At 37.2% G+C, this 23,985-nt stretch overlaps 2 protein-coding genes across 2 annotated transcripts in view; one reads left to right on the top strand and one right to left on the bottom strand.

Annotated features, from left to right (window-relative positions):
- Positions 1 to 17,982, top strand: part of dars1 (aspartyl-tRNA synthetase 1) — a 41,023-nt gene extending 23,041 nt beyond the window's left edge. The window contains exons 9-18 of the mRNA XM_028023387.1: positions 1,718 to 1,777; positions 5,055 to 5,166; positions 10,651 to 10,785; positions 12,328 to 12,475; positions 15,063 to 15,209; positions 15,451 to 15,493; positions 15,822 to 15,902; positions 16,979 to 17,090; positions 17,279 to 17,350; positions 17,421 to 17,982. Of these exons, the coding sequence (XP_027879188.1) occupies positions 1,718 to 1,777; positions 5,055 to 5,166; positions 10,651 to 10,785; positions 12,328 to 12,475; positions 15,063 to 15,209; positions 15,451 to 15,493; positions 15,822 to 15,902; positions 16,979 to 17,090; positions 17,279 to 17,350; positions 17,421 to 17,512 (1,002 nt within the window). The 3' untranslated portion in view covers positions 17,513 to 17,982. The remainder of the gene's footprint in view (positions 1 to 1,717; positions 1,778 to 5,054; positions 5,167 to 10,650; positions 10,786 to 12,327; positions 12,476 to 15,062; positions 15,210 to 15,450; positions 15,494 to 15,821; positions 15,903 to 16,978; positions 17,091 to 17,278; positions 17,351 to 17,420) is intronic.
- Positions 17,807 to 22,519, bottom strand: LOC114148246 (protein lifeguard 3-like). Its single transcript, XM_028023388.1, has 11 exons — positions 22,180 to 22,519; positions 22,011 to 22,078; positions 21,835 to 21,899; positions 21,669 to 21,722; positions 21,477 to 21,527; positions 21,352 to 21,391; positions 21,174 to 21,211; positions 20,301 to 20,388; positions 19,854 to 19,949; positions 19,671 to 19,724; positions 17,807 to 18,495 (listed from the first exon to the last, which is right to left on the bottom strand). The coding sequence occupies exons 1-11, from the start codon at positions 22,388 to 22,390 to the stop codon at positions 18,346 to 18,348; spliced, it is 915 nt and encodes a 304-aa protein (XP_027879189.1). The 5' UTR covers positions 22,391 to 22,519; the 3' UTR covers positions 17,807 to 18,345.
- Positions 22,520 to 23,985: the final 1,466 nt, after the last annotated feature.

Here is a 23,985-nt window from a genome sequence, read left to right as displayed (position 1 = left end):
TAACGCTTTTCCCCCACTGTATGAGGCTGTCTGGGGCAGGATGTAGCAACATGGGCTGTTAACTCGCGCCCCAGAGGACATTCTGAGGAAGCACAACATGACCCTGGAAGCATTAGCCTGTGATGAAATGTTTACTTTTTTGTTTTTCTTTATATTTCTCCCTTTTCTGAATTGGTTCCCTATTGTCTTGAACAGCAGATGTCTTGTAGCAGCTGACCATTTTTGTTGTTGAATCTGCATCTGACCTTGTTTCCCATTTCCATTCCCATAGTGCTTGGTGCGGACATTCTTACAGTCGTGAAAATATTAAGACATGTCAGTGCTCAGTTTATTCAGAGTTGTTAGGGTTGATGTCACATTTTATTTATCTCAGGGAAAATAATTTATTTGCACATTAGTGCTTTCTTATTTAAACAAAAGATATTAAAAATCTGTTTTCTATCTAAGGGAAAAAAGTTGGTCACTCTATCGCCTAATAGCTAGTATTAGCACCTTTAGCTAAAATAACGTAAGTGAGAAATTTGCTGCAATCCTTACTTTATATTCACATCGTTTTCATGGTTTTTGTACAATGCAAAGGATGATTTAAATCTTTTAGGCCTTATTAAATCCTTATGAGCCCTTGTTAGCTGCTGCAGTCTTATTTTTTTAAGTCCTCTGGCAGCTCTCAGACTGACGTTTAAACGACCCAAATCATCTTTAGCATACCGAGTTGTCACCTCAGTGGGAAAATTAAAATGGCCAAAATTACACACTGGGACAATAAAGGAATATTTATTTTCTATTTAATATAGGAATACATTTTTGGATTGCCCTAACTAATTTCTCACTTGATTTTGAATTTCTTTTACTTAATTTTTAAAGAAACTTAAAAGAGGTATTTTCTTTTAATGGCTTTCTTGACATTTTTAATAGCGTTGAAATGGACAGAGAAATGTTTGTATGCAAATATATAAACAAAATTAGACAGATTTTCATTTACTTTTTTCCCTCGAATGTATTAATAGAAACTACTTAGCACATCTCTGTTGTTGCAGTTGCTAATTTATGTTTCTCGACAAATTAGAATATAATCAAAATTAAATTCTTCTTCTTTGGATGCTTATGGCATAAAGCTCATAAAAACCTGCTTTAATTTTTTTCTATCACACTTTTTCCTTCCACTAAACATTACTTTGATAAGCCGGCGACCAGCAAGCTTCTTTAGCAAACACTTCTGGCACCGTATCCTCCTTGTGGAGGATGTTATGACCGTTTTACTGGATAACTTTCAAGTTAAAAATAGTTTCCAGTTTAGTGATAACGTGAGTTTTCTGTTTTACTTTTATTGCATAATATGTAATGTTTATGTTTTCAGAAAAAAAGTCAATTTTCAGCTTTATTAACTAAGCCATGATCATCAAAATTAACACAGATGAACATTTGAAACACATCATGCTCTGTATAATGAATGTTTGAGTTTAACTGAATTAGTAGAATGAAGTAACTTTTCTAATTTGCTGAGAATGTTCCTATATGTTTTACATCCTAACATATCCAGATATGCAACACTCCTTATGTTTTAACCTTTTGTGAGCTTTAAAAAGCCTGTAAAATATTTACACATCACTGAATACAAACACCCCTGTGTAAAGAACAGGAGCAGAGCAGATCAGCTCTTTTGAATATTTCATAAGTCAAATGTTTGGTTGTGATGTTACAATGTTTTTCCCCTCAGGAAGGAAGAGCCACTGTTAACCAGGATACCAGACTGGACAACAGGGTGATTGATCTCAGGGTAAGAGACAACAGAAAGGTGTCAAAACTATCAGTTGGTGGATCTTATCCTAAAAGTGACTCTCGGTGAAGGAAAGGAAAATCTCAGTTTACATTCCTAAAAGCATGCTTGATGCCGTGTCTTTTTCAGTAAAAAATTCAAGCAACGCCATTCAAAGCTTATCTTTTACATTCCGTCGTCTAAATTTAGAAACGTCTTCATTCAGACTTTACAGGTTAAGCTAAAACTGCCATAGCATTGAAGCGCGGTACTTTAGATCAAACAGAACGCAAACTACCTAATAACTTCAAAACGACTGAGCAAACCGCTGCACCTTAGAAGAAAAAACGTTCGTCTGTGATTTAGCATGCTGCCGTGTTGTGTGGGAGATGTGCTAAATCTATATGAGCAGCAGAAGGCACACAGCTGCCGAGTCTCGCATTGTTTTGATATGTATGGATGATACGGCTGGCAGGAAGGCAGCAACACCACAGCACAGAGACACGGCGCTCTAAAGGCTCACAACAACACCTGTTTCTGTAACACTTGAAGCTCACAGACGAGGGTCTGTCATCACTTGTACACTTAAGGGCCCGGTGAAGCTATAAAGCGGTTCCCACTCTGCTAGATAAACACTTGATGAGGGACCAATAAAGCTCCTCTAAGAATAGTTGAGTTTCTATGAAACTTCTCTCATGTGATACTTTAACATCAGGTGCTTCGTACAATAAAAAGCAGAGAAAGTTCAGTTGTGTTAATTTAGTTTGTGCAATAAAGCTTGGACTTGCAATCTGTTCAGAGTTATTTGGTGTCAAATAGATACAGAAATTAAAAACATTTTTTTGACTGAAATAGTGCATTACAAAACATTTTGAGTAATATATGTACGCTGATTGCTGTTTGACCGTTGCATCATAATTTTTTAGATGTGCCATTGTTAATTTTAAACAGCATTGCAGATTTAACATTTTTAAAGTATATTTTTGTTTCTAGTTCCTTGCAGGGGTGTCAAACTCCAGTCCTCAAGAGCCGCTGTCCTGCAACTTTTAGATGTGCCTCTGCTGCACCACACCTGAATATAATAATTAGGTCTCCAAAGCTCTGGAGAACTGATCTACACAAGAAGGAGGTAATTAAGCCATTTCATTCCAGTGTTTTGTACCTGTGGCACATCTAAAAACTGCAGGACACCGGCCCTCGAGGACTGGAGTGCGACACCTGTGCTCTATTGGGTGACAAATAACAAGTTGGTTGAATTCATTTGATTTTATGCTTTAACTGCAACATATGGAGATAATTTAAACAGCTTCACATACAGGAACTCTGTTGAAAGAGAAGTGTATCAAACTGAAAAAATATATGCAATTTAAAGTTCCAGAATGATTCTGTAAATGAAATTGAGTTGACCAGATGTTGTGCAAAATGTAAAATATACTTCTACTTATGAACTTATCAGAGCAAAACTGTCTCTCACCTCATCACAACATGCAAGTTTGGAAAATAAACTATAATGGTAAATTTCTGCTTAAATATAATGGTTGCAAGGACATGGTAACTTTCAACAAGAGTCTTCAAGAAAACATACAATTTGTAATGTCATTGGTGAATGTGTTAATGGTACATTGCAAAAATTGACCCTCTATAGTGAGCAATCTACCCAGTTGGAAAAAATAAATATATCGTTTTTTCCCCAAATGCATGATTTAATTGAAAAGTTGAAACATCTCAGTACCGTCTTAAAACATTTTTCTGCTGTTTTAAACAACAAGTGTTACCAAATGTCTCCCTGGCAAAGTGAGCATGAATGTGATAGTTGTGTAATTCACCAATAACTTTGCATTTCTTTAAGATATTGAGATTTTATCCAAAGAAAATAAACTTCCTATATATTTTGCAACACTACTTTTTATCTGTTAATATGTCACAATATAAAATGCAGAAGTTTAACTATGCAATGCAGGTCATTGCATAGTTAGGTGTTCTGCAGTTCTCTGGAGCTGGTTTTATAATTTCTCTAAGGTATTTCACATTTGCCAAATACTTTGAAAGCACAACTAAGTTGTAGGATTAACTTTAGAAATTTTTATTACTATCAAATTTCAGTATTAACAGTATTTTAACCATTTTGGAGTTTGTTTGTCATCGTTTACTATAGTAAGGGCAAAAAAATTCCCACAGGATGAATTCTATGCTCGTCTTGCAACGTGGGCCTGAAACCGCACTTAACCATAAATTTAAATTTTGGACCTTGAAATCCGTCTGTGGTATCTCACCACCGCAGCTGGGTTTCTAAACCGTAGAGTTTGCCTCTTCAGTCGTAAGTGATAGTGATATTCAGGTGCTTCTTATAAGTTACCGCAGCATCAGAAGAGCTGCCAGTTTAGGGGACCAACTGCTACCTACATATCCCCCATCGCACCTTCTCGCTGCAGACTTGCTGTAAACAGGAAGCGCTTTCGAAGGTTTAAGCGTGGCCTCACTCAGACCTGCTTTTTGCTGATTTTTTTTCCCAGATTAAAAGAAAGGTTGGGCCAAAACGTATGACGCACAGCAAAAATGAGTCAGAGGCATTCTGCTTCGCAGCTTTGCAAAGGTGTTGATAAAAATTCTCAGGAAAGTTTTATATCTTTTTCACTTCTTCTTTTTACCAATTGTTCTCGCTGATGCTTCAGATTTCAGTCAGACATCCCTGAAGCGTCGTCTGTAGAGTTACAAGTTGGCCAGTACTCGCACGCTATCACTTTTCATTTTTTTGTCAAAAAGTAGTCATGATGTCTATTCAAATTTAGGCCGTCGGTACAGATGAGACTTGATAGCAACAGTTTCTTTCCTTTTGATATGTAATAACTGTAGTTGTAGGCCAGTAAACTGTAGAGGTTTTGTGGTAATCTGAGATGAGTCAAAGGGTTTTAGGGAGTGTACTTTTATGTTTCTGTCTGCTTATTTTACTCAACTGTTACACATTTTGGTTTGGGGGTTAATTTTTAACAGTAATCTTCCCTACCTCGCTGTCAGCATTTACATTGATAATGATAGGTTTTGCATTCCCGGAGCTCCCACCGGGCTCTGATGCAGGTCTCGCCCTTGCCAGCAAATAAATGTTTCAACCTTCGTGCAGACGGGAGGTGCAAGATAAAAAAAAAAAAAAAACAACTAAAAAAAACTGGCAATCTTGTTTTTGCACATCTGTTACGATTGGGTAATGAGTCCAATGAATCACTCCGTGTGTGGTAACGCTGCTCTGCTTGTGGTTCAATGTTTTATGCGTGTGTATGTATGTGTGTGTTTCCTCCCAAAGACGACCACCAGCCAGGCCATCTTCCGCCTGCAGTCAGGAGTCTGCCAGCTCTTCAGAGACACCCTCACCAAAAAGGGCTTTGTGGAGATCCAAACCCCCAAAATAATATCTGGTAAAACTGTTTTCTTATCTTCCCCCAGTTGGGGAAACTGATCTTTTTTTTTTTTTTAAACATATCTCAGTGGAGGCACCCTTTTTCCATCCCACCGCCCGCAGGTGCCCTGTGAGTCATGAAGTGACGGTTGTAAATCACACTTCCTCTACTAGTATGCATTTTAAAATCATAAACCAAACATTAAGTTCAGCTGAATCTCCCAGCTTTAGTCATAAAACCAAAACAGTCATGCAAACATGAAACAGTTTGGAACGTGAAAGAATTTTAGGCCACTCTGGATCTTAAAACATTAGCCTCTCTGCTTTATTTTAAGTGAACACCAATTTATATTTGGAGAAGGGACGTTTTAGGGACGTACTAACCATCTTTGGTCCAGAACATAATAATAAAAAAAAAAAAACATAATTCTTCTGTCAGTGATTCAGAGTTCAGAGGTATTTGAGCTTTTCCTTGAATTGTTACCCCTCCTACCAGCTTTTCCTATCATAGGGAACAAAAACAAACTTTAAAAAATAGTAGAAATGTTCAACTGCTTAAAGCAAACATTTTAAAACTGTAGCAAGAAAGTCTGTGAAAACCAAGGAAAACATAGCACAGTTCAGGGATCAAGTTGTAAGGAAGTTTAATCCACTGCACACTGTTCTATCCATCATCTGAAAATGGAAAGAGTTTTAGATATGCAGCCAAAGTGGCCCCTGGCAGCTCTGGAGGAGGAGAAGATGTTTGTTCATTCCACAAATCGGCCCTTTACTTTAGGGAGTCTACCCTTGTGTTTCAGTGTGCTCTTTCACTCAACTGTTACACAATTTTGTTTTGAGGGTTAATTTTTAACAATGCTCTGCCCTGCTTTGCTTTCAACTGTAGCAAGAGTTAAGCCACTTTGAAAAAAAAAAGCCAAAAGCATAAAAGAAACTGCAAACCAAACCAACCAATGCTTGTTATTCATTCACACTGCAGAAACACAAATTCTTAGTATTTTTGGTCTAGTTTCTTGTGCAAATATCTCAGTACACTTGAAATAAAGCAAAACCAACTTAAAATGAGCTTTTGAGGATATAGGAACTTGATTTAAGTGAATCATTTCTTAATATTGATGAAAAATTACAAAAGTATAACGAAACAATCTGCCATTGGAACATGACAATTTCCCCAAGTTATAATTTACTTGCTTCACACATACCTGATTTCAATTGATGGCCGATTAACAGACTTTTATTGAACTGCAATTATCTGAGTCAGATGTGTTAAAGCAGGGAAACATCTGAAACCTGCAGGCCAGGATGCCTCGAGGACCAGGATTGGGAAACATGGCTCTTGTCAAAGTCTATTCAGAAGATTGTTTTTGTAGCATCAAACCTTCACCTCTCCACTTTCATATTTTTTCACACTCCAAGGTTTTAATTAGATGAAGAAGTTACTAGCTGGAGAGAATATAAAACAAGCAAAAGAAAAGATTCCTCCAGAGTTCAAATGTTTTTGAGCTCTTTGAATTGTTTTTCTTCTCCTATTGGTATTTTTTAATCTATTCTAGTAGAAATATTCAACTTGAGCTAAAACCTGAGACAGAGGCGGCAAAAGCAGGTTACGTAAAAAACTCCAAAACATGTTACATAAAAGGGCAGTGTCTTTGTGCTATCCCTGGACTCCCACGTGATTCTCACATTTGAAATGAACAGCTTTGCTCTCACTTCCTTTTTTACTGTGTGGGAGCCAATCGTTGCGTCTTCGCCACATTTTAAAACTGCCGCATTTTTTCGTTTTGGCGGCACCTGCCAAGCAACATGATGTGCTTTCTGCAAAACCACATCTTCCTGCCTGGCTACACCCATCACATACGCAGCGTACCGTTTGTGCTGTGTGAGAACCCCCCTGCCCACGCCCTATTATATATTTTCATTGTGGCACGAGAACATCAGATAGAGTCCTCCTTGATGACGTTTGTGTCGAACAGAAAGCTGCAGTGGTGTTTTGCATGGCTGGTTGTTATGTAATCCTCAAACTTGTTGTTTTTGAATAAAAACACACCGCAGTCTTGGTGAAGGTTAAAAATAAGTTTGTACCGCAATATGAAAACTTATATAAAGTAGTTGAATATTAAGTTCGGAGACTTTGCTGTTGCGCAAAGTGACCTTGAAGGGGACTTTGTTATGCTCTTTTTTTTAGCTGAGTTTTTTTTATTTTTTATCTTTGCCTTACCCAAAATAATGCCTGTTAAATACAAAGTCTTCATCTAACACGACTTTGGGAATCTCGTTATTTGAGCTGAAGTATTATTTGTTTTAGTTGAATTCAACCAAACCCATGTTGGAAAATGTAAGTTTTTTCCAATATTTAAACATAAGAGCAGCTAATGATCAATATTTCCGTCCAGTTATTTCTAACACTCAACCTTTCCAACATTCGATAGATTTGGCAGTGCAGATATTACACAGGCTGTGTGTTATACAAAGGATATTACAAACTTTCTTTTTATTATTATTATAAGGCTTTGTTATTAGGAAAATCCCATTGAGATTAAAATCTCTTTTGCAAGAGAATCCTGGTCAAGACTGTCAGCAGCAGCTTCATTCCTACCAGAAAACAAACCATTTCAGTCAGAATCCAAACACTATTGTTGATTTTTATAAACCTCTGAGGTAAAAAAATTAGCTGCATGTCTATTGGTGTTCAAAGTGTAATCAATGTAATCAATTTAACAGTTTTTAATCTTGGAATCAGAGCACAGTTGAGTCTGAGCGCAATTAACCGCCATAACAGGTTTGTGGTTCACCTTCAAATCACAGCTGAAAATGACTCCACCCTCATTTGTCGTATGCCAGTTTCTATTTGAACAAAGATCAAAGTGCTTAAAGAAATAATCTTTAATCCATCCTTTACTTTCAGAAAATCTTATTCAAAGTTAATTCTAAGGTGAACTAAATGCAGTCCCACCAATGGTCCTTAGTTAAGTTATAGCTCAAATGTAGAAAATTACTTTAAATTGGCAAAATGGCTCTCCGTGAAACATTAGGTATGACATGAGCAGATCTGCAAAAGCATCATTTTGTGTTTGCTAGAATATTATCTTGAAAATAATAGAAGGGTGACAGTTTTTCCAGAAACAAAAACAGGAAAGTGGTATGAAATTTTTAAGTCTCATTTTCCATGACCCATTTGTTGTTTATGAATTGGAGCAGCAGGTGGCCGATACTTCAGAATGATTATTCTTATTTTAAGTTGTTCATTTGTTCCCACCCCCAATCAGTTGGTTTTTGTTTTTCTCCTGAGATCAGTTTCTTGCTTATCAATCATCTGCGTTGTGGTGGACAGAAGCAAACTCTGTTAAGAATCATTTCCTGCAGAGCTGCTTGAAGTGTTGGAAAGGGTCAGAAGTCAGTTTTTTAGGCTTATCAACCCCTTTGTCATGACAGTGAGATAAGATAATCTGAGACAGAAAATGACTAAGCTTTTAGATGCATCCCAATACACATAAAATAATCTTTCAACTATTTTCTTGCTACTTTAAAACCATAAGTAATTCACGATCAGTAATAACTTTAAAGCTTCTTTTCTGAATGCAACCTTGTGTTTTCCCCTGCTAAATATAGTTCAGTGTGTGTCTGAGACCTTCAGTGTTAGGGTATGAAACCATCTGTAAAATGTAAACAAGGTTTCAACAAATTCTATATTATTTTTAGCCACCCACGCACACTCTCACACGCGCACACACTCACCTCCACATACCACAATCGGAGGTGTGGAGACAGCAATCAGAACCAGTTGAATTTCTCAATTCTGATCCATGTGGTTAAAATTTTTGTTTTAGTTTGCTGTATTTTTTTTCTCAAAGTTTCTGCAGATGTCTTCATTCACCTACAGGTGAAGCAGAAGTTGGTTTATCTAAAAACATGTCAGATTTGATTGTGAATTTACATTTCGGTTCAGAATTCCAAGTGAGGGAAACCATTGAGACTTTCTGAGGTCAGAGCCAGGAGAGAGGCCACAAGCCAACCTGATTGTCGAGGTATTCCTCCGCTGACAGTCTTAGAAAGGTCGGAGGTCGAACCTGAGTTTGAGGTCCAAACTTGATTTCCAAAGGGAGGAGACACTGCAGTTGAAGGTGATCTGATCTGATCTGATCTGATCGACCAAAAGGGACATTCCTGGAGTTTTTCCAAGTATTGCTTTTCTTCCAAACCTTCCCCGAGTCTGATATTGAGAATCTAAATTATGCACAAAAGCCTTGAGTTCACCGTTCAGAGGCAGACATCGGTAGACAGCTGCATGAAGGTTATTCTCCTTCAGGTGGTTGAAGGGTAACACTTTATTTGACGGGTTGTCCAGTAGTAAACTCAAATCCGCTCAAAGAAGATAGGTGTTTAATATTTTTTCTGTACTTCTGAATTCCTACCATGAGTAAGTAAACGATTCTAATTTGCATTTCCCCCCCAAAAGTGGATGCATTTTACTTTGTAATGTGGCTCACTTCCTGTTGTACTCATCACTTTTCCATCAAATTGCTACTTACCTCCGAATCTGTCTTCTTCAGACAGTTGGAGACACATTGACAGGGAATCACTAGACTCCATTGATTTTTAACATCTTCTAATTGCTGCTTACATCATCAGAGCCGCTTTTCTGTTGGATCGGATGCTAAAACGGATCTGTTGTGTTTTGATAAGTTGGACAGGTGATACATTTCATAATATAATGAGACTAATATGATTTTCTGTATAATTAAACTTGAGACTTTATTAGTGTTTTGCACACTGGTTCTACTCTTCCATTTTGTGCAGATAAAGTTCTCTACACTTCATGGATCTGGTTGTAGAGACATTTCAAGCAATCATCATTCATCATGTTTCCAGTTCTGATTTGGAAGAGCAGATACTTTCCAGTCCAGATTATAAAATATTAGTTAATTGCTTTGAGACCTTTCTAGTTGGAACTCATCACTCCCTAATTAGATTTTATTGAAGTCTTACAATTATTCCAGCAGCAAATAGATAAATGGAAACTGTTGCCATGCTCACCGTGCTTTTGGGTTCTGCTGGAATCTCGGCTGATTTTGGGCTAATTTGTCAGTCTCAATTTTAATTTTTTAGATATTTTTTGGCACAACAGTGGTTCATCCCTTGAGTTTAGAACCTTTTTTATCCCTGGTTAATTTTTCAGTGAGAGTAAGAGGCTCAAAAAACACAAAAGGTCTGAAATTTGTCAGACAGGATAAAAAAAAAAGTCAAGGAACTTTGAGTTGCCTTCAGACTACTTGAAAAATAGTTTCCAAGGAAAACTTTAAAACACTACAGGACATTTCTTTGCTCCTTTTAGGTAAAATATAAAGAAAACGTTTTGTAGAGTGCCATGCCTCAGGTAAGATTGGGTAAAGTTTTGAAAAGCACTCTCAGCCTTTGCAGGTCACAGTAATCTTTTTTTGCAGGTTGAGCTGAAAAAAAAATCCCCCCCCCATCACTCCTGAAAATTGTCTTTGCCCTTTCGTAGCTGCCAGCGAAGGTGGAGCGAACGTCTTCACGGTGTCTTACTTCAAATCCAGCGCCTACCTGGCCCAGTCCCCTCAGCTCTACAAGCAGATGTGCATCTGTGCTGACTTTGACAAGGTCTTCTGCGTCGGCCCAGGTAAAAGGGATGCCTCTCGTCTGACACCTTATGAGCTGGCAAAGTCCTCACAGGCATAATAGGAAAATGAGCAGCAGGAGTGTAATGAAAACGGTAGACCCTATTAACTAGATGACACGTTTAAAATGGCTCCAAATGTGTTTAAGAATGTTAAAGTTTAACATACATCCCACTGGTCCTGTTACTGTGGGCAGAGCTTGTAGCTGGTCCGTTAGTGACATAAAGGGACTTGTAAAATACTTTTTACACAGACTTGGGAGAGCCTCATGCTTTGTAACTCAGCAAATACTGCCACCATCTGATTAGGTGAGCAAACACTTAAATCGCTTCAATGAGTGCGTAGCTGGTTTTATACAAAGACGTTCTTATCTAAAACACTTTGTTTGATGTATATTTAGGAAGAGAACACCACTCGGTGGATTGTGTTTTTCCCAGTTCCTCTGTGGCTGCACCTGAGGAATCAAACGGCTCAAGATCGTTACTGCTTCTCGGGCATCATTGTGCTCGCTGCTGTTGCCGTAGTTACAGTCATGCAGGTTCAGTATAAAGAAGTGAGGTCAAATGTGCTCAAATATCTAAATGGTCAGAAGCTCAGCTTTAGCCCCTACATCTATGGTGCGCTTTAGAAAAGAAGCAAGAGGAAAAAAGGTCCAACTACAGTATGTGGCTGGTTATTTGTTCAGGGGAGGAATTGAGCCTGTTGAAGATTTGTCTCCACTGTCACAATACAGTAGCTTGTAAAAGTCTTTATTCCCTTTAACTTTTCACTTTCAGTTATATAACTTCTAAGTTATTTGGGAACATTAGTGAACAAACAGCATCATAAGGACCAAGGAACACAGTCTTTCGGATAACTGATATCAAGTTGTAAAAAAGTTAAAGAAAGGCCTGTTTGTAAAATATTATGCAGACTATTAATCAGAGAAGTAGCAAGGAGGGACTTCAGAGGAGCTCAAGTTGATTTGAAAAACAATCTCTCAACATAACAATTAACTGAGCTCTCCACTATTCTGGCCTTCATGGAACAGTGGGGAAAAAACAGAACATTGTTGAAAGAAAGCCATAAAGGTTTTCCTTAAGCCATGCAGGGGACACATCAAATGTAAAAAGATGCTCTGGTCAGATGAGACAACATCTGGACGTTTTGGCCTACATGCTAAAAACTTTGTGTGACTGGAAACTATTACTGGAGATTACATTGAACACACCATCACCATAGTAAACCATAGCATTATACTTTGTAGATCCTTGGAATAGTGTGGTTTCTTTTTTTGAATAATCCAGAGGTGCTGTTTCTGATTTGTTAGTTTGAGCCGATTGGTAAGAATTTAAGTCTCTAAAGTCCAGTAGAGACTTGGCACACAAAATTCAGCAAAGAAAAAATTAACATAACTCTTAATCCACATTTATTTTACCCTCTTCTTCCTTAAGATCCAGTCAGGTTGCATGTTAGTTCTGTCATTTTTAACATATGATTTCTTAAAACTGTCTCTGCTTCTCTTTAACTTCTTTTGACCCTGATGTTAAATGTCCGACGTTCAGTTTTCAGGGCAGAGGACTCCAACACTCACCGTCACCTGACTGAGTTTGTGGGTCTGGATATTGAGATGGCCTTCAACTACCACTACCACGAAGTGATCGACTCCATCACTGACACCATGGTGCAGATATTCAAGGGCCTCAGAGACAAGTAAGAAGCCAGACAGGATATTTACCAAGTCACAGTTAGACGTACTTTAGAAGGTAATAAATGTGCTGAGAAGTGATGAAAACTTTGCTTATTCAAGCTGTAGATTGTGTCCAAAGATTACACATAATAATACTTTTTATTCACAATGTTTTTGTACGAGCATAAATATGCCAAGCTGGGTTGGATCCCAGGAACCTGAACACAACATAAAACTGGGTTAATAAATTTTACATTTGCTTAAATATTTCATTATTTGTTTTCACAAAGGGAGTATCGACTCTTTACTTTATTAATCAGAGTTAACTAAGAAAAATATTTTTTACACAATAAGAAAACATACAGATGAAAACGAACATTCAACTATACTGTATGAAAGTGTAAAAAAACATTTTTCATCTCCATCTATATATTACATCAGGCTAAACATTTCTTGTTTTAGGTCAGTGAGGATTACCAAAATTATTCCTATTTACTAAATACCAGAAAAACAAGTTAGATTTTTTTTTCTTTGTTCAAATTCAAACGTTTATATACACTAAGGACTCTTTAAACAATTTGAAAAAAGGCCAAGACGATACTAAAGCTCTGTAAACTGAATAATTCAAACATTTGGGTTAAATGAAGATGCACCTGCAGATTTATTCAACATTCTGCCATCTGTGACTTAATGGAAAATTAAAATCAACAATCCCAGATACCTGAAGGAGCCACAATCATTAGTTACAACAATTATTTCCAAGTATAAAGACCATGAAAATGTCCAGCCATCATACCATTGTGGAAGGTTTTGGTTTGGTTTAACCGTCTTCTCAACTGTGAAGTACGACAGTGGCAACATCATGCTGTCTGAAGGTTTAGCTGCAGGAGGGACTGGTGCACTTTGCAAAATAAAAGGCATCATGACCGGGATCATATGTACCAGCATTTTTGAAAAACAATCCATGACTTGATGTTTCTTTGGATTATAATTATAAATAATAAATAAAACCCAGTTTCTCTTGGCCTCTTTTCAAAATGAGTTTTAATCATTTTTCATATATGTATGCAAATGATTGTTTCAATTTTTTGTGTTTTATTTGTTAAACTAAAACAAAAGATGATTTGGAAGACAAACAGATCCAAAATAACATGTTAAGCCAGTTGCACCATATGATGTGGCTTTACTGCCTCCCAGTGGCAGAAATCAGTGCAGCAAGAAGCAGATGGCCAAATCGTAGAGTAAATATCTTACACATAAAGCCCTGCAGCATTTCTGTCAGTTGGTGCGTTGCAGTAAAAGGAGAACACAATAAACAATAAAGTCCCACTTCATGAATTACAGATTGAAGCATCTGTCCAGGGAAAGTCGGCTCCATCAGGGTTATATACCGACTAATGCAGTTCATGTTGCCTTTGTTGGTTTGTTTTACCTTATGACTGCTGTTCCTCTTTTCTTTCCTAAGTCCAGTTTGCTACTTCTGTTCTCATGACTTCCCAGACTGTTTCCTTTGACGTATGTGCTTATTTTGAGCTCTCACTCCGACTCTAGAGCAACAGATGACTGTTGTTTTCTGGAAACATCAGTCATCACATGCTGTTTAGACATAATTTAAAAAAGAATATTTATTAGAAGATATAACAGTTAGCATCTGATTCATGTTTTCTCTGTCTATGGAAATAGTGAGGGATTTTCATTTCTTTACAATCCCTTGTAAAAACTTCAAGAACCTTTGGAGTTTTTCACATGTTGTGACATTACAACCACAAACTTTAAGTGAAAAATTTATACAAACCAGGGCATAAAGGTGAATTAAAGGGGGAAAAAAATATTTTCTTGTTTTTGTATACTTATTCATTTGTATTCAGCTCCTTTGAGTCAATACTTTGTTGAACTACTCATTGCTAAAGCTTTTTTGGCTATAAATCTAATATACAGCTCTGGAAATAATTAAGAGCCCACTGCACTGAACCCCATTGAAAACTTCATGATTATTCCACCAAATATTGATTTCTGAACTCTCCCTGAGTTAAAACATTAATATTGTTGTTTCTAAATGAATATGAACTTGTTTTCTTTGCATTTTTTCTGCAACTTTTTCTTTATTTTGACCATTTCTCATTTTCTGCAAATAAACACAAAATTTTTGCTTGGACTTTTGGAGACATGTCAATAGTTCATAGAATGAAAGAACAATGTTCATTTTACTCAAACATATACCTATAAAGAGTAAAATCAGTAAAACCGATCATTTTAAGTGGGCTCTTAATTTGTTCCAAGCCCTATTTGCCCATTTCGACAATGATATATCAATTCTTCTTTGCAATATACTTTGAATTTAACATCAGGAACACCGTCCCTACAGAATGATGCTACCAATACCACTTTAAACCATGGAGATAGTGTGTTCAGAGTGATGTGCAGTGTTTCAGTTTGATGATAAAGAAAAAGCATGAGGTGTGCTAAAACTGTAAAGTCTACTGAAAATGTTGTTTTCTTTTAATGTGATGAAAACAACCTAATTTAATCCTGCATTATATATTTCATGTTAAATCCTTGAAAATCAGTGAATAATGCAATTAAAAATGTTTGCTGGTTTTTCTGCATCAGCTTCCAGACTGAGATTCAGACAGTGAACAAGCAGTTCCCCAGCGAGCCGTTTAAATTCCTGGAGCCCACTCTGCGGCTTGAATACACGGAGGCCTTGGCCATGCTGCGCGACGCCGGAGTGGAGATGGGAGACGAAGATGACCTGAGGTCAGGTTACGTTACACACCCTCTGCACGGGATGCCATGTTTTGTCAGATGGCTTAATTTGAAAATACAGAAGTCAGGATGAGCTTTAAGGAACTCGATGTTTATGTAATTCTCGTGATAAGACCAGTTCTTCTGAACTTTTTCTTGTTGAGCAGGAAATGAAAGAATTTGAAGGCTGTGTGAAAGTTTCTGCTGATGGTAAATAAAATGTTTAACGTTGATGATTTTTGTTATTCTGCAGCACTCCTAATGAGAAGCTGCTGGGTCGTCTTGTCAAGGAAAAGGTTTGTAGAGTTTAATCCAGTCCTCAAAGGTCGTTGTGCTGCAACGCTTTTGGGTGCATCCCCGCTCCAACACACATGAATCAAATGGACAGTTAATGATGAGACATTTGCTAAACTTACTGACATGCCAAGGAGTTGATTATGGCATTTAATTCTGGCTTGCTGGAGCAGGTAGGCATCCAAATGTTGCAGGACTGGAGCCGCTGGCCACTGCCATATTTAAATCCAAAAACAAAAATGCTTTATTCAAGATTTGGTTCCTTTTGTTTCACTTTTATGCAACTAGCTGTTGACCATATCTATTGTTCTTATTTTTATTTTTCCACAGTATGATACTGACTTTTATGTGCTGGACAAGTACCCACTCTCTGTTAGACCTTTTTACACGATGCCGGATCCAAACAACCCTGTAAGTTTCTCATCTACACAAAACACTGAAACACTTATCATCTGAAAAGCAAAAATATGTAATAATAAATCGGCTTCCATACATTTTTAGAAGGAAGTTTTCTGACAGACCTCTTCAGCTCCATAAAAAAGACTGATATTTTCTTACTTTTAGAAAGTTATTTTATTGAAATGTTTCTTGCAAAATTATTAATGACTCTTAATTTCATATGTTGTTACTTTATAACCACTAACTTCTTTTCATGACCAACAAAATATCGAGAAATGGAAAGAAATTAAGAAATGTAAATTTTTTATATACAAAGAAAATTTGAGAAATTTGATATTCTGGACATCCATTACTGACACTTGGCACCAATCTGACCTTTTATACTGGAATGGTAAATGGATTGTAGTTGTTGAAAGAAACAGAGGAAAGGTGCTCTGGACATGTGGGATCAAAATTTAACTTTCATTTTCCTTTCATGCCAAATGCTGCATGTGGCAGAAAAAAGACAAATTTCCCTGGTCTCACCACTGGGATGCTTTTCTTCAGCAGGAATAAAGAAACTGATCAAAGTCGATGGAGATAAATACAGAGCAGACCTGGAAGAAAATCTTCCAAGGTCCAATAGTTTGCAGCAGTCCTCAACGCACTGCTAAAACTGCATTAGAATGGTCTAGTCAAACTCCAGACCTACTTCTAGGTGAGAATCTGTGGAAAGAAGTGACAAAATGCTCCAACTATAGACAAAGGTTGTTTTACATGTTACTGACTCAGAGTGGATGAACTCAGAGAAATGTTCAGGGGGTTTTTAGTTGGGGAAAAAAAAGTCCACTTTCATTTCACTTCACAATTATGTAATATGATGACTTGATGCATCATATAAAATCTGCATAAACAATACTAAAGTTTGTTTATGCAGTGAAACTGTGAAGCAGGTCGAGGTACGAAGAGTCATTTAACCCTAATTAATATTCAGAAAGTTGTTTACTTATCTGTATATAAAACCTTATATACTTAGTGTAAATTTTTTTATGCTGACTTCTATTAGTTAACAGATAACATGATTCTTTTCTGTATTTTCTTCCAACCAGAAATACTCCAACTCTTATGACATGTTCATGAGAGGAGAGGAGATCCTGTCTGGGGCTCAGAGAGTCCACGACCCTCAGCTGCTGACCGAAAGGGCTCTGCATCACCAGATTGGTAAGAAGCAAGTTTAGACGTAAACGCATTCACAGAATGTTTTTGAAAGGATTTGTCTCCCTCTACAGACAAATGGCAGGTATTACAATAGCAGAACATGAAAAGGATGGGGAGCATTTGTGGAGAAAAAAGCAAAATGTTTAATGTGCTACTTTGTAACAATTCTGGGTTTTTTCTGATTATTATAGATCTGGAGAAGATAAAGTCATACATCGACTCATTCCGATATGGAGCTCCCCCACATGGTGGAGGAGGGATTGGTAAGAAGCTTTTTAAGCTTTTTTACTGGAATCTGAATCTGGTGAGTTACCAACCCATCCTCCCTCACAGGTCTGGAGAGAGTCTGCATGCTGTACCTGGGTCTCCACAACGTGCGTCAGACCTCCATGTTCCCCCGTGACCCCAAACGTCTCACACCCTGAGCGCAGCGCCTTGTGGAAGAATCCCATATCAACCGGACTCAAAGCTGTAGGTGACGGAGATTACAATTAATCCACAATCTAGAAAGGGGGCAATGAGTGGGATATAGCTCCATCCCCTGTTTCTAACAGGCTGAGAGAAGTTTATCACTAAGAAGAATGAAGCAGTTGTAATAGAAGGTACTTTATTGATTTGTGTGCATAGTTTTCAACAACTAAAAACAGACGTGTTGAAGAGGGAAGGAATTGGCCAGAACACTCGCAGAGGAGGCTGCACACGTTTAATTAATCTTCTAATTAACAAGGGTTTTCGAAGGGTTAATTATGTGGATTAAACAACTGTAACACAAATCAGAGTCCTTTGTATTACCAGCACGAATATTAAGTATAATGATTGTGGTTTTCAACAGTTTGCCTGTAACTAAATGTGTTTTATAAGGAATTAATGAGAAATAAAAATGGCTAATAAAATTTTTTTTTGTTGTTTCTTGCTGGGAGCTGAAAGGACATAAATTACCAAAATAATAATTAGGTTTGAAAGGATTAATAATTCAGATACATGTTTGCTTTATGTACTTAAATATTACATCATAAATAAGTGTCTTTCTTCACTCATACTTGGCTAAGGCCTCCGATTTCTATTCCTGCTCCAAAGAGAGCATCAAAGTGCTTCAGTGTTACAAACATAAATAAAACTATAATAAAGTTTACATAATGGTGAATAAGTTTTACACAAAGTATTTTTTTGATTGGTGCACATGCATACATGTGACGTTGCTCCCCAAAATACTCTGTACATTCAGGATTTACTGATAAAATGTTGCTGGGTGATTGCTTTACTCGGTTGCCGCTCCGCTGACTTGCAGGATGAAGAGGAAGATTTGAACGATATCAATGTAGAGAGAGAGCGCTCCGTAGATGTACTCCTCTGGGCTGATGGCCAGCTCCCGATTCCCGATGAGGAGCTGAGTGTTGTAGACTAAAAACTAAGAAAAGAGCAGAAAACCAGTTTCACATGAAGAATCTGAAACGTTTTAGTGTTAACACGTTTTTTCAGTCTCATGTTTTACGGAACCTTAATGAACAAGATCAAGAAACAGCAGGCAGATCAGGCATTTAGTTGTGGAGAAATTTAAAGCAGGGTTAGCTTTGAATATTTCAGAGAACAAGCACTTAGGTAGACTGCAAAACTGGTTCACTCTAAGCACAATAACTTTGCTTTTCTTCACAAATGGACAGAGAATGGATGGTGCTAAATACAGGGAAATCCTAGAGAAAACCCTGTTGGATGCTGCGAAATAGATGACGCATTGGCATGATGACGACCCTAAACAGACAGAACTACAATGAAACAGTTTAGATATCCTGGTGTTAGAATGTCTCAGATAAAGTCCAGAGCAAAACTTAACAGAAAATTTCTGATAGAATGTAAAATTTACTCTTCACAGACACTGTCCATCCAGTCTCACTGAGTTTGAGGTATTTTACAAAGAATGGGCAAAACTGGAAGGGACATAACCTGAAAGATGTGTAACAGCAATTGACCTGACATCATCTGTCAATCAGTCCAGTGGGTTTGTCACAATTTGTCCTGAAGTAAACGCCTCTTAGCTGGAGGAACTAAACCTCCGACAAAGTGTCAGGGTTTATCATTAGGAATGTACTACGGTCATAGAGATTTGGTGAAAAGTAAAAGGAGAAAACGGTTAAACGTTGTCAAAGGGGAACATACACTTAAGGTACAATTTGTAAAACGTTTCCAAAGACGTCTGGAAATGGCGGTTCTACAAAGTAAGAAAATTTTCAAACAAATCATCCCCATTACTTACATTTTAGCTTTTGCTACTTTGTGCTGTTTTATCCCACAGAATCCCAGTATATTAAACTTTACACTTCACAAGTCATAAATCCTTTTCAAGCACAGTTCCAAACACTGTTCACCAATTTCATCAATAAGCATTGACACTGTGAGAAATTCTGGTTATTTGGAAATGAAGCATTGCTTAAAAATAGAGTTGCACTGTGCTGCAATTCCTATAAAAACAACAAACATGCTATTTACCTCTTCTCAATATAGCTCAAAACCAATTTACCTTTTGTTACTGAACAATATAGAAACACAAAGCTGAAATGATTTGAAATTATGTCAGCGTTCACTCACCAGAGTGTAAACGATGGCTCCGATTGCAGCATAGAGCATATGCAGCCAGGGGACCTGTTGGGTGACATAAAAAAGGCTTCAAGTGAGAAAATTGGTCACACATGTACACCCCTTTTGAGCTGCTGCTGAAGCTCACACAGAGAAGCAAGAATATATTAAAGGACTTGACCAAAGAGTTCTCACATATTGGAAGGAGAGCACGATGGATGTAACAATCCCAATGATCATGAGCAAAACAGCAGCTATGCAGAGAAATCCCCCGCAGGAGGTGAAGTCCACCTATGATTAGAAACAAGTCATTAAAAGGATGAAAGGGAGCCAGAACTCGCTTCAAGCCACACATAAAGGAGCAGTGAAAATATATTTTTTCTTTTCTTTTTAGGTTTCTGAGTGAAGTTGCAATAAAAATTAAAAAAAAGTTGGCTGGATGTGCCATGTACTGGCCAAAACATGTAACTTACGTATCTGGAGTTGCATCAGATGGGATTCACATCGATATTATAAATATTTAAAGGAGCTCAGTGCCCCATTGTAATGTGAGACAAAGGAGTTCTTTTACACTGACAACAAAGACATCCTCTGACAAGCCACAGGCTGCTGAGCTGCAGCAGAAAAACCATTTTCAGATACCTTCGTCTGGAAGCAGAAAACTGTCACGGCTATGCACACTACTCCTGTTATTCCCATGGCGATTATCACCGCTTTGGTTTCATAATAGCTGGAAAAACAAGAATATACAGATTTAAATAGAATAACATTTTGCCATGTTTCAACCACAAACTTCAGGGCATTTTGTTTGGATTCTATGTGACAGAAAATGGAAGATTATTATTTGCTTTCCAATTTTATTACAAATAGAAATCTCCTTTGCTTTGAAACCTTCAGCTAAAATCCAGTGGAACCAATGAAACTGAAACTTTTCAACATACATGCAAAACACTGCATAACCCTGAACCAACATCACTGTGAAACATGAATGATGATGTGGGCATGCTTTTCAGACTGAAAAAGCTAATCACAGTTGATGGAGGGAGATAAATTCAAGACAATCCTGGAACAACCCCAGACATGGTTGGGAGGATCCAACTGGACCAACAACAGAATAATTTAGATCAGCACATAAATCCATGTGTTAAAATGGGCTAAAGCAAAAGGGAATCATTGGGAACTGCTATTGACAGATGCTCTCCATTCAATCTGGCTGAGCTTGAGTAATTTTTAAAACTACATTTGGCAAACCTTCTGGTGCGAAGCTGGCATAGCATACACCCAAAGAATGGTAAGTGCAACAAAAAAAAATAAATAAATAAATAAGTGGTTCCTCCAAAGTGCTGATTGAGAAAAACTGAATTCAGATGCATGGTGCAGCACACTTCCAAGATTTTTACTTCTTCTACTTTGTGTTGATCTTTTTTGAATGAAACACAGTGAAGTTTGTGTCTATAACCTGACAGAATGTAAAGAAAAGACTTGTGCAGTGAATTCAGGTGTTCAAAAACAAACCTTGAAACTGTTCCAGCCATATAAGACAGGGCAACAGTCTGCAAGATAAAACACGACAAGATGTTTTCTGTTAATTAAGAGCTTGTTTTATTCTTTCATCTTTACTTGCTGCCAGTCTTTGGCTCAAGCCCTAACTCCTCACCCAGGGTTTGGCTTCAGATTCAGGATAAATACTTACAAATATTCCCAGCAGAACCAGATTCAATGGAAAACGCCTCCTACACAGAAAATGAAGGAAAATAATGTGATGTCTTTAAAAACACATAATAATTTCTGATTATTTGGGAATGATCCTTGCTTTACCTTGGCTCTTTGCAGCAGATGAGAATGCAATACACCAAAAAGAAAACAGCACTATGGAGAAATAAATCAGGAATGTGGTTCTGCTTGGCTGACCGTCAAACGTAATAAAAGTTTCTTCTTTTTTTTTTTTTTTCAATAAAATTAGACATTTTTGTTAAAAGTGTAGTTACTGTTGATGGAAAGTAAACTCACAAAGAAGCCCAGTAGATTGCTGGGTATTGGGTGACAAACATCTTCACTGGGTTACTGTGAAACCACAGACAACAGGGTCACCAGAGAGCGCAGCAATGCTTTCTTTTATTCAGCCGCACTAAACAGATAGAAGTGGCATTCTATTGGACTAAACAGGGAGACTTACACAAATGTAAAGACACCAACGACTGCAAAGGTGAACGCAAGCTGCACAGTCAAAATCAAGTAAACCTGTCCACGGACATGGAGGTTAGATTAACAGAGTGATTACTGGCACACTGAACAACAGAGGAACAGTTTGAGTCCCTGACTTTGGCGAAGAGAATAAAAGAAAGTCCTTACTTTTCTGATGAAGGCGTGTCGAATGGACGTGCTTTCCCACTGGGTGCTGAAAAAGTCATCCATTTCTCCTGCAGAATTGAGAATTGCAAAAAAAGGCAATTTAAGCTTCAGAAGTTAATCTGAATTCAACAGAATTGAGTGATGAAAGTCTGTGTAAGCTCCTGGGAACCTGGGCTGGACGCAGACAGTCCTGCTGACAGAGTGGGGATGGGCATGGCAGCCGGAGGGAAGCCGGGGCCTGGACACATGCCGGGACTGGGGCTGTAGGGCGGCGGAGGGGGAAGAGGGGCGCCATGTTGTGTCTGGAAGGGGTAATTATTCAACTTAGGATCTTTCAGGGTGTCCTCATAGGATGGAGGAGAATCGGTTTTGGAAGACATTTCTCTGGACCACCTTAAAAAGAAAATTAACAGAATTATATGAGATGCATTTATGCACTAATGACTGTAACATGCTGAACAGAGAGTACTTTGAGTACTCAGGTAATGATTACTGTGTGCTTGTAATGTAGAGCAATTCTCATACAAATAAGTGGAGTAGAAACTGCATTGCACATATTAAAAAAGATAAGAAAAAAGTTAAAAATGTATACTTTAGTAAATTAATTATTTCTTATTATTGTTAGACAGGTCAAAACAATGGAAACTTAACTGTGATATGAAGAAATGACTCAAAAAATTACAGTGATTTGAAAATTTATTTTAGTCAAAATATTTGTGATAAAGCCAAAATAACAGCAAGCCAAATAAAATTAAATAGATAAGAACATAAAACTTAATTAAACAAAAAATTAAGTAAATTAATATCACAGAGAAAAGTTTTTAGTTTGCTTTTAAAACATTAACACTGAGATGACCTCAGATCTCCAGGAAGGCTGTAAACAAGATGAGGGCAATAATAAGATATTGATGAACTTTAGTTCTTATCGGCGCTATTAAGAAAACCTTCTTTCCAGATAACTTGAGGACATTGGGAGTAAAAAAGAAAACTAACAGAAAAACTTTAATATTGATTCCAAAACACAAATGCTCACTTTCTGATTACCTTCACCATTTTCAGGATTCTTGCTGCTGAGTTTTAAAGTAACTCCAGCCAAGCTGTTTTAATTTTTAGGAGGACAGGATAGCATTATGTAGCCAGTAATATAACCACATTGTTTAAACTGAGGGTTACGTTGATGACTTAACTTTAAAAGTCTAGTAATCCAGTATTATTATCACAAAAAGAACAGGTAATCTGAGAACATGGTTCTAATTAAACTCCCCAGCGTATCGTAATTTAGTCTGAATATAACTGAATAAATGTGAAAAATAGAAATTTACCTTTTTTGGCCTCAGCCTGTGATGGGAGCAGAATGCCCCTCCGTCCTCTCTGCTTAATGACTGTCATCCTTGGAACATGTGAAACTGGTTATACTCACTGAAACTCACACTGCTGTTTCAGAGAAAGCATGCCAACTGGTACACACTGGTACCAACACTGTTTACTTGATCAGAATGCAATGAAATGTAAAGACAAACGTGAAAAAAGGAACAAAATTTGAACCTCAAGTTTAACTTTTTTCCTTGTTTTTCTTTTCCCCATAATTATAGTTCTGTTCTGGGCAAAAGTTTAAACATACTCACATAATGGGTGTGATTTTGTTTTGTTATTATTATTTTTATTTTTGTCATATTGACGTGTAACTTAATGTAACAAAAGCAAAGAAAACCCTAGTTCTTATGTTTCTTCAAAAACAGAGGAAATACACAATTATTCTTTAAATTGTAAATTTAAGTACAGTTTAATGTAAATGTACATGCATTTTTTTCTTCATTATTTTAACTGTAAAAACAATAATTATTGCTTCTAAGTATGAACAGTAGCATTTCTTGTCTTTTATTTCCTCCGCCTTATTTTATTTTGATCAAACAGCCAAACTCATAAATTCCGCAAAGGCACGCTGTCCCATCCATAGACATGGTCCCATCAACGT

This window comes from Xiphophorus couchianus, chromosome 7, assembly GCF_001444195.1.
Source record: "Xiphophorus couchianus chromosome 7, X_couchianus-1.0, whole genome shotgun sequence".
NCBI classification, from domain to species: Eukaryota; Metazoa; Chordata; class Actinopteri; order Cyprinodontiformes; family Poeciliidae; genus Xiphophorus; species Xiphophorus couchianus.
Note: the sequence above shows the minus strand (reverse complement) of the source record. Positions and strands in the feature narration are given on the sequence as shown.

Excerpts from the sequence above, each read along its gene's own strand:
- LOC114148246 (XM_028023388.1), bottom strand. The coding sequence starts at position 22,390 with ATGTCTTCCAAAACCGATTCTCCTCCATCCTATGAGGACACCCTGAAA. Across the intron at positions 19,950-20,300 it reads TTTTCTGCTTCCAGACGAAG|GTGGACTTCACCTCCTGCGG; the intron begins GTATCTGAAAAT and ends TTCTAATCATAG. Across the intron at positions 18,496-19,670 it reads GAGCCATCGTTTACACTCTG|TTTTTAGTCTACAACACTCA; the intron begins GTGAGTGAACGC and ends CTCTTTTCTTAG.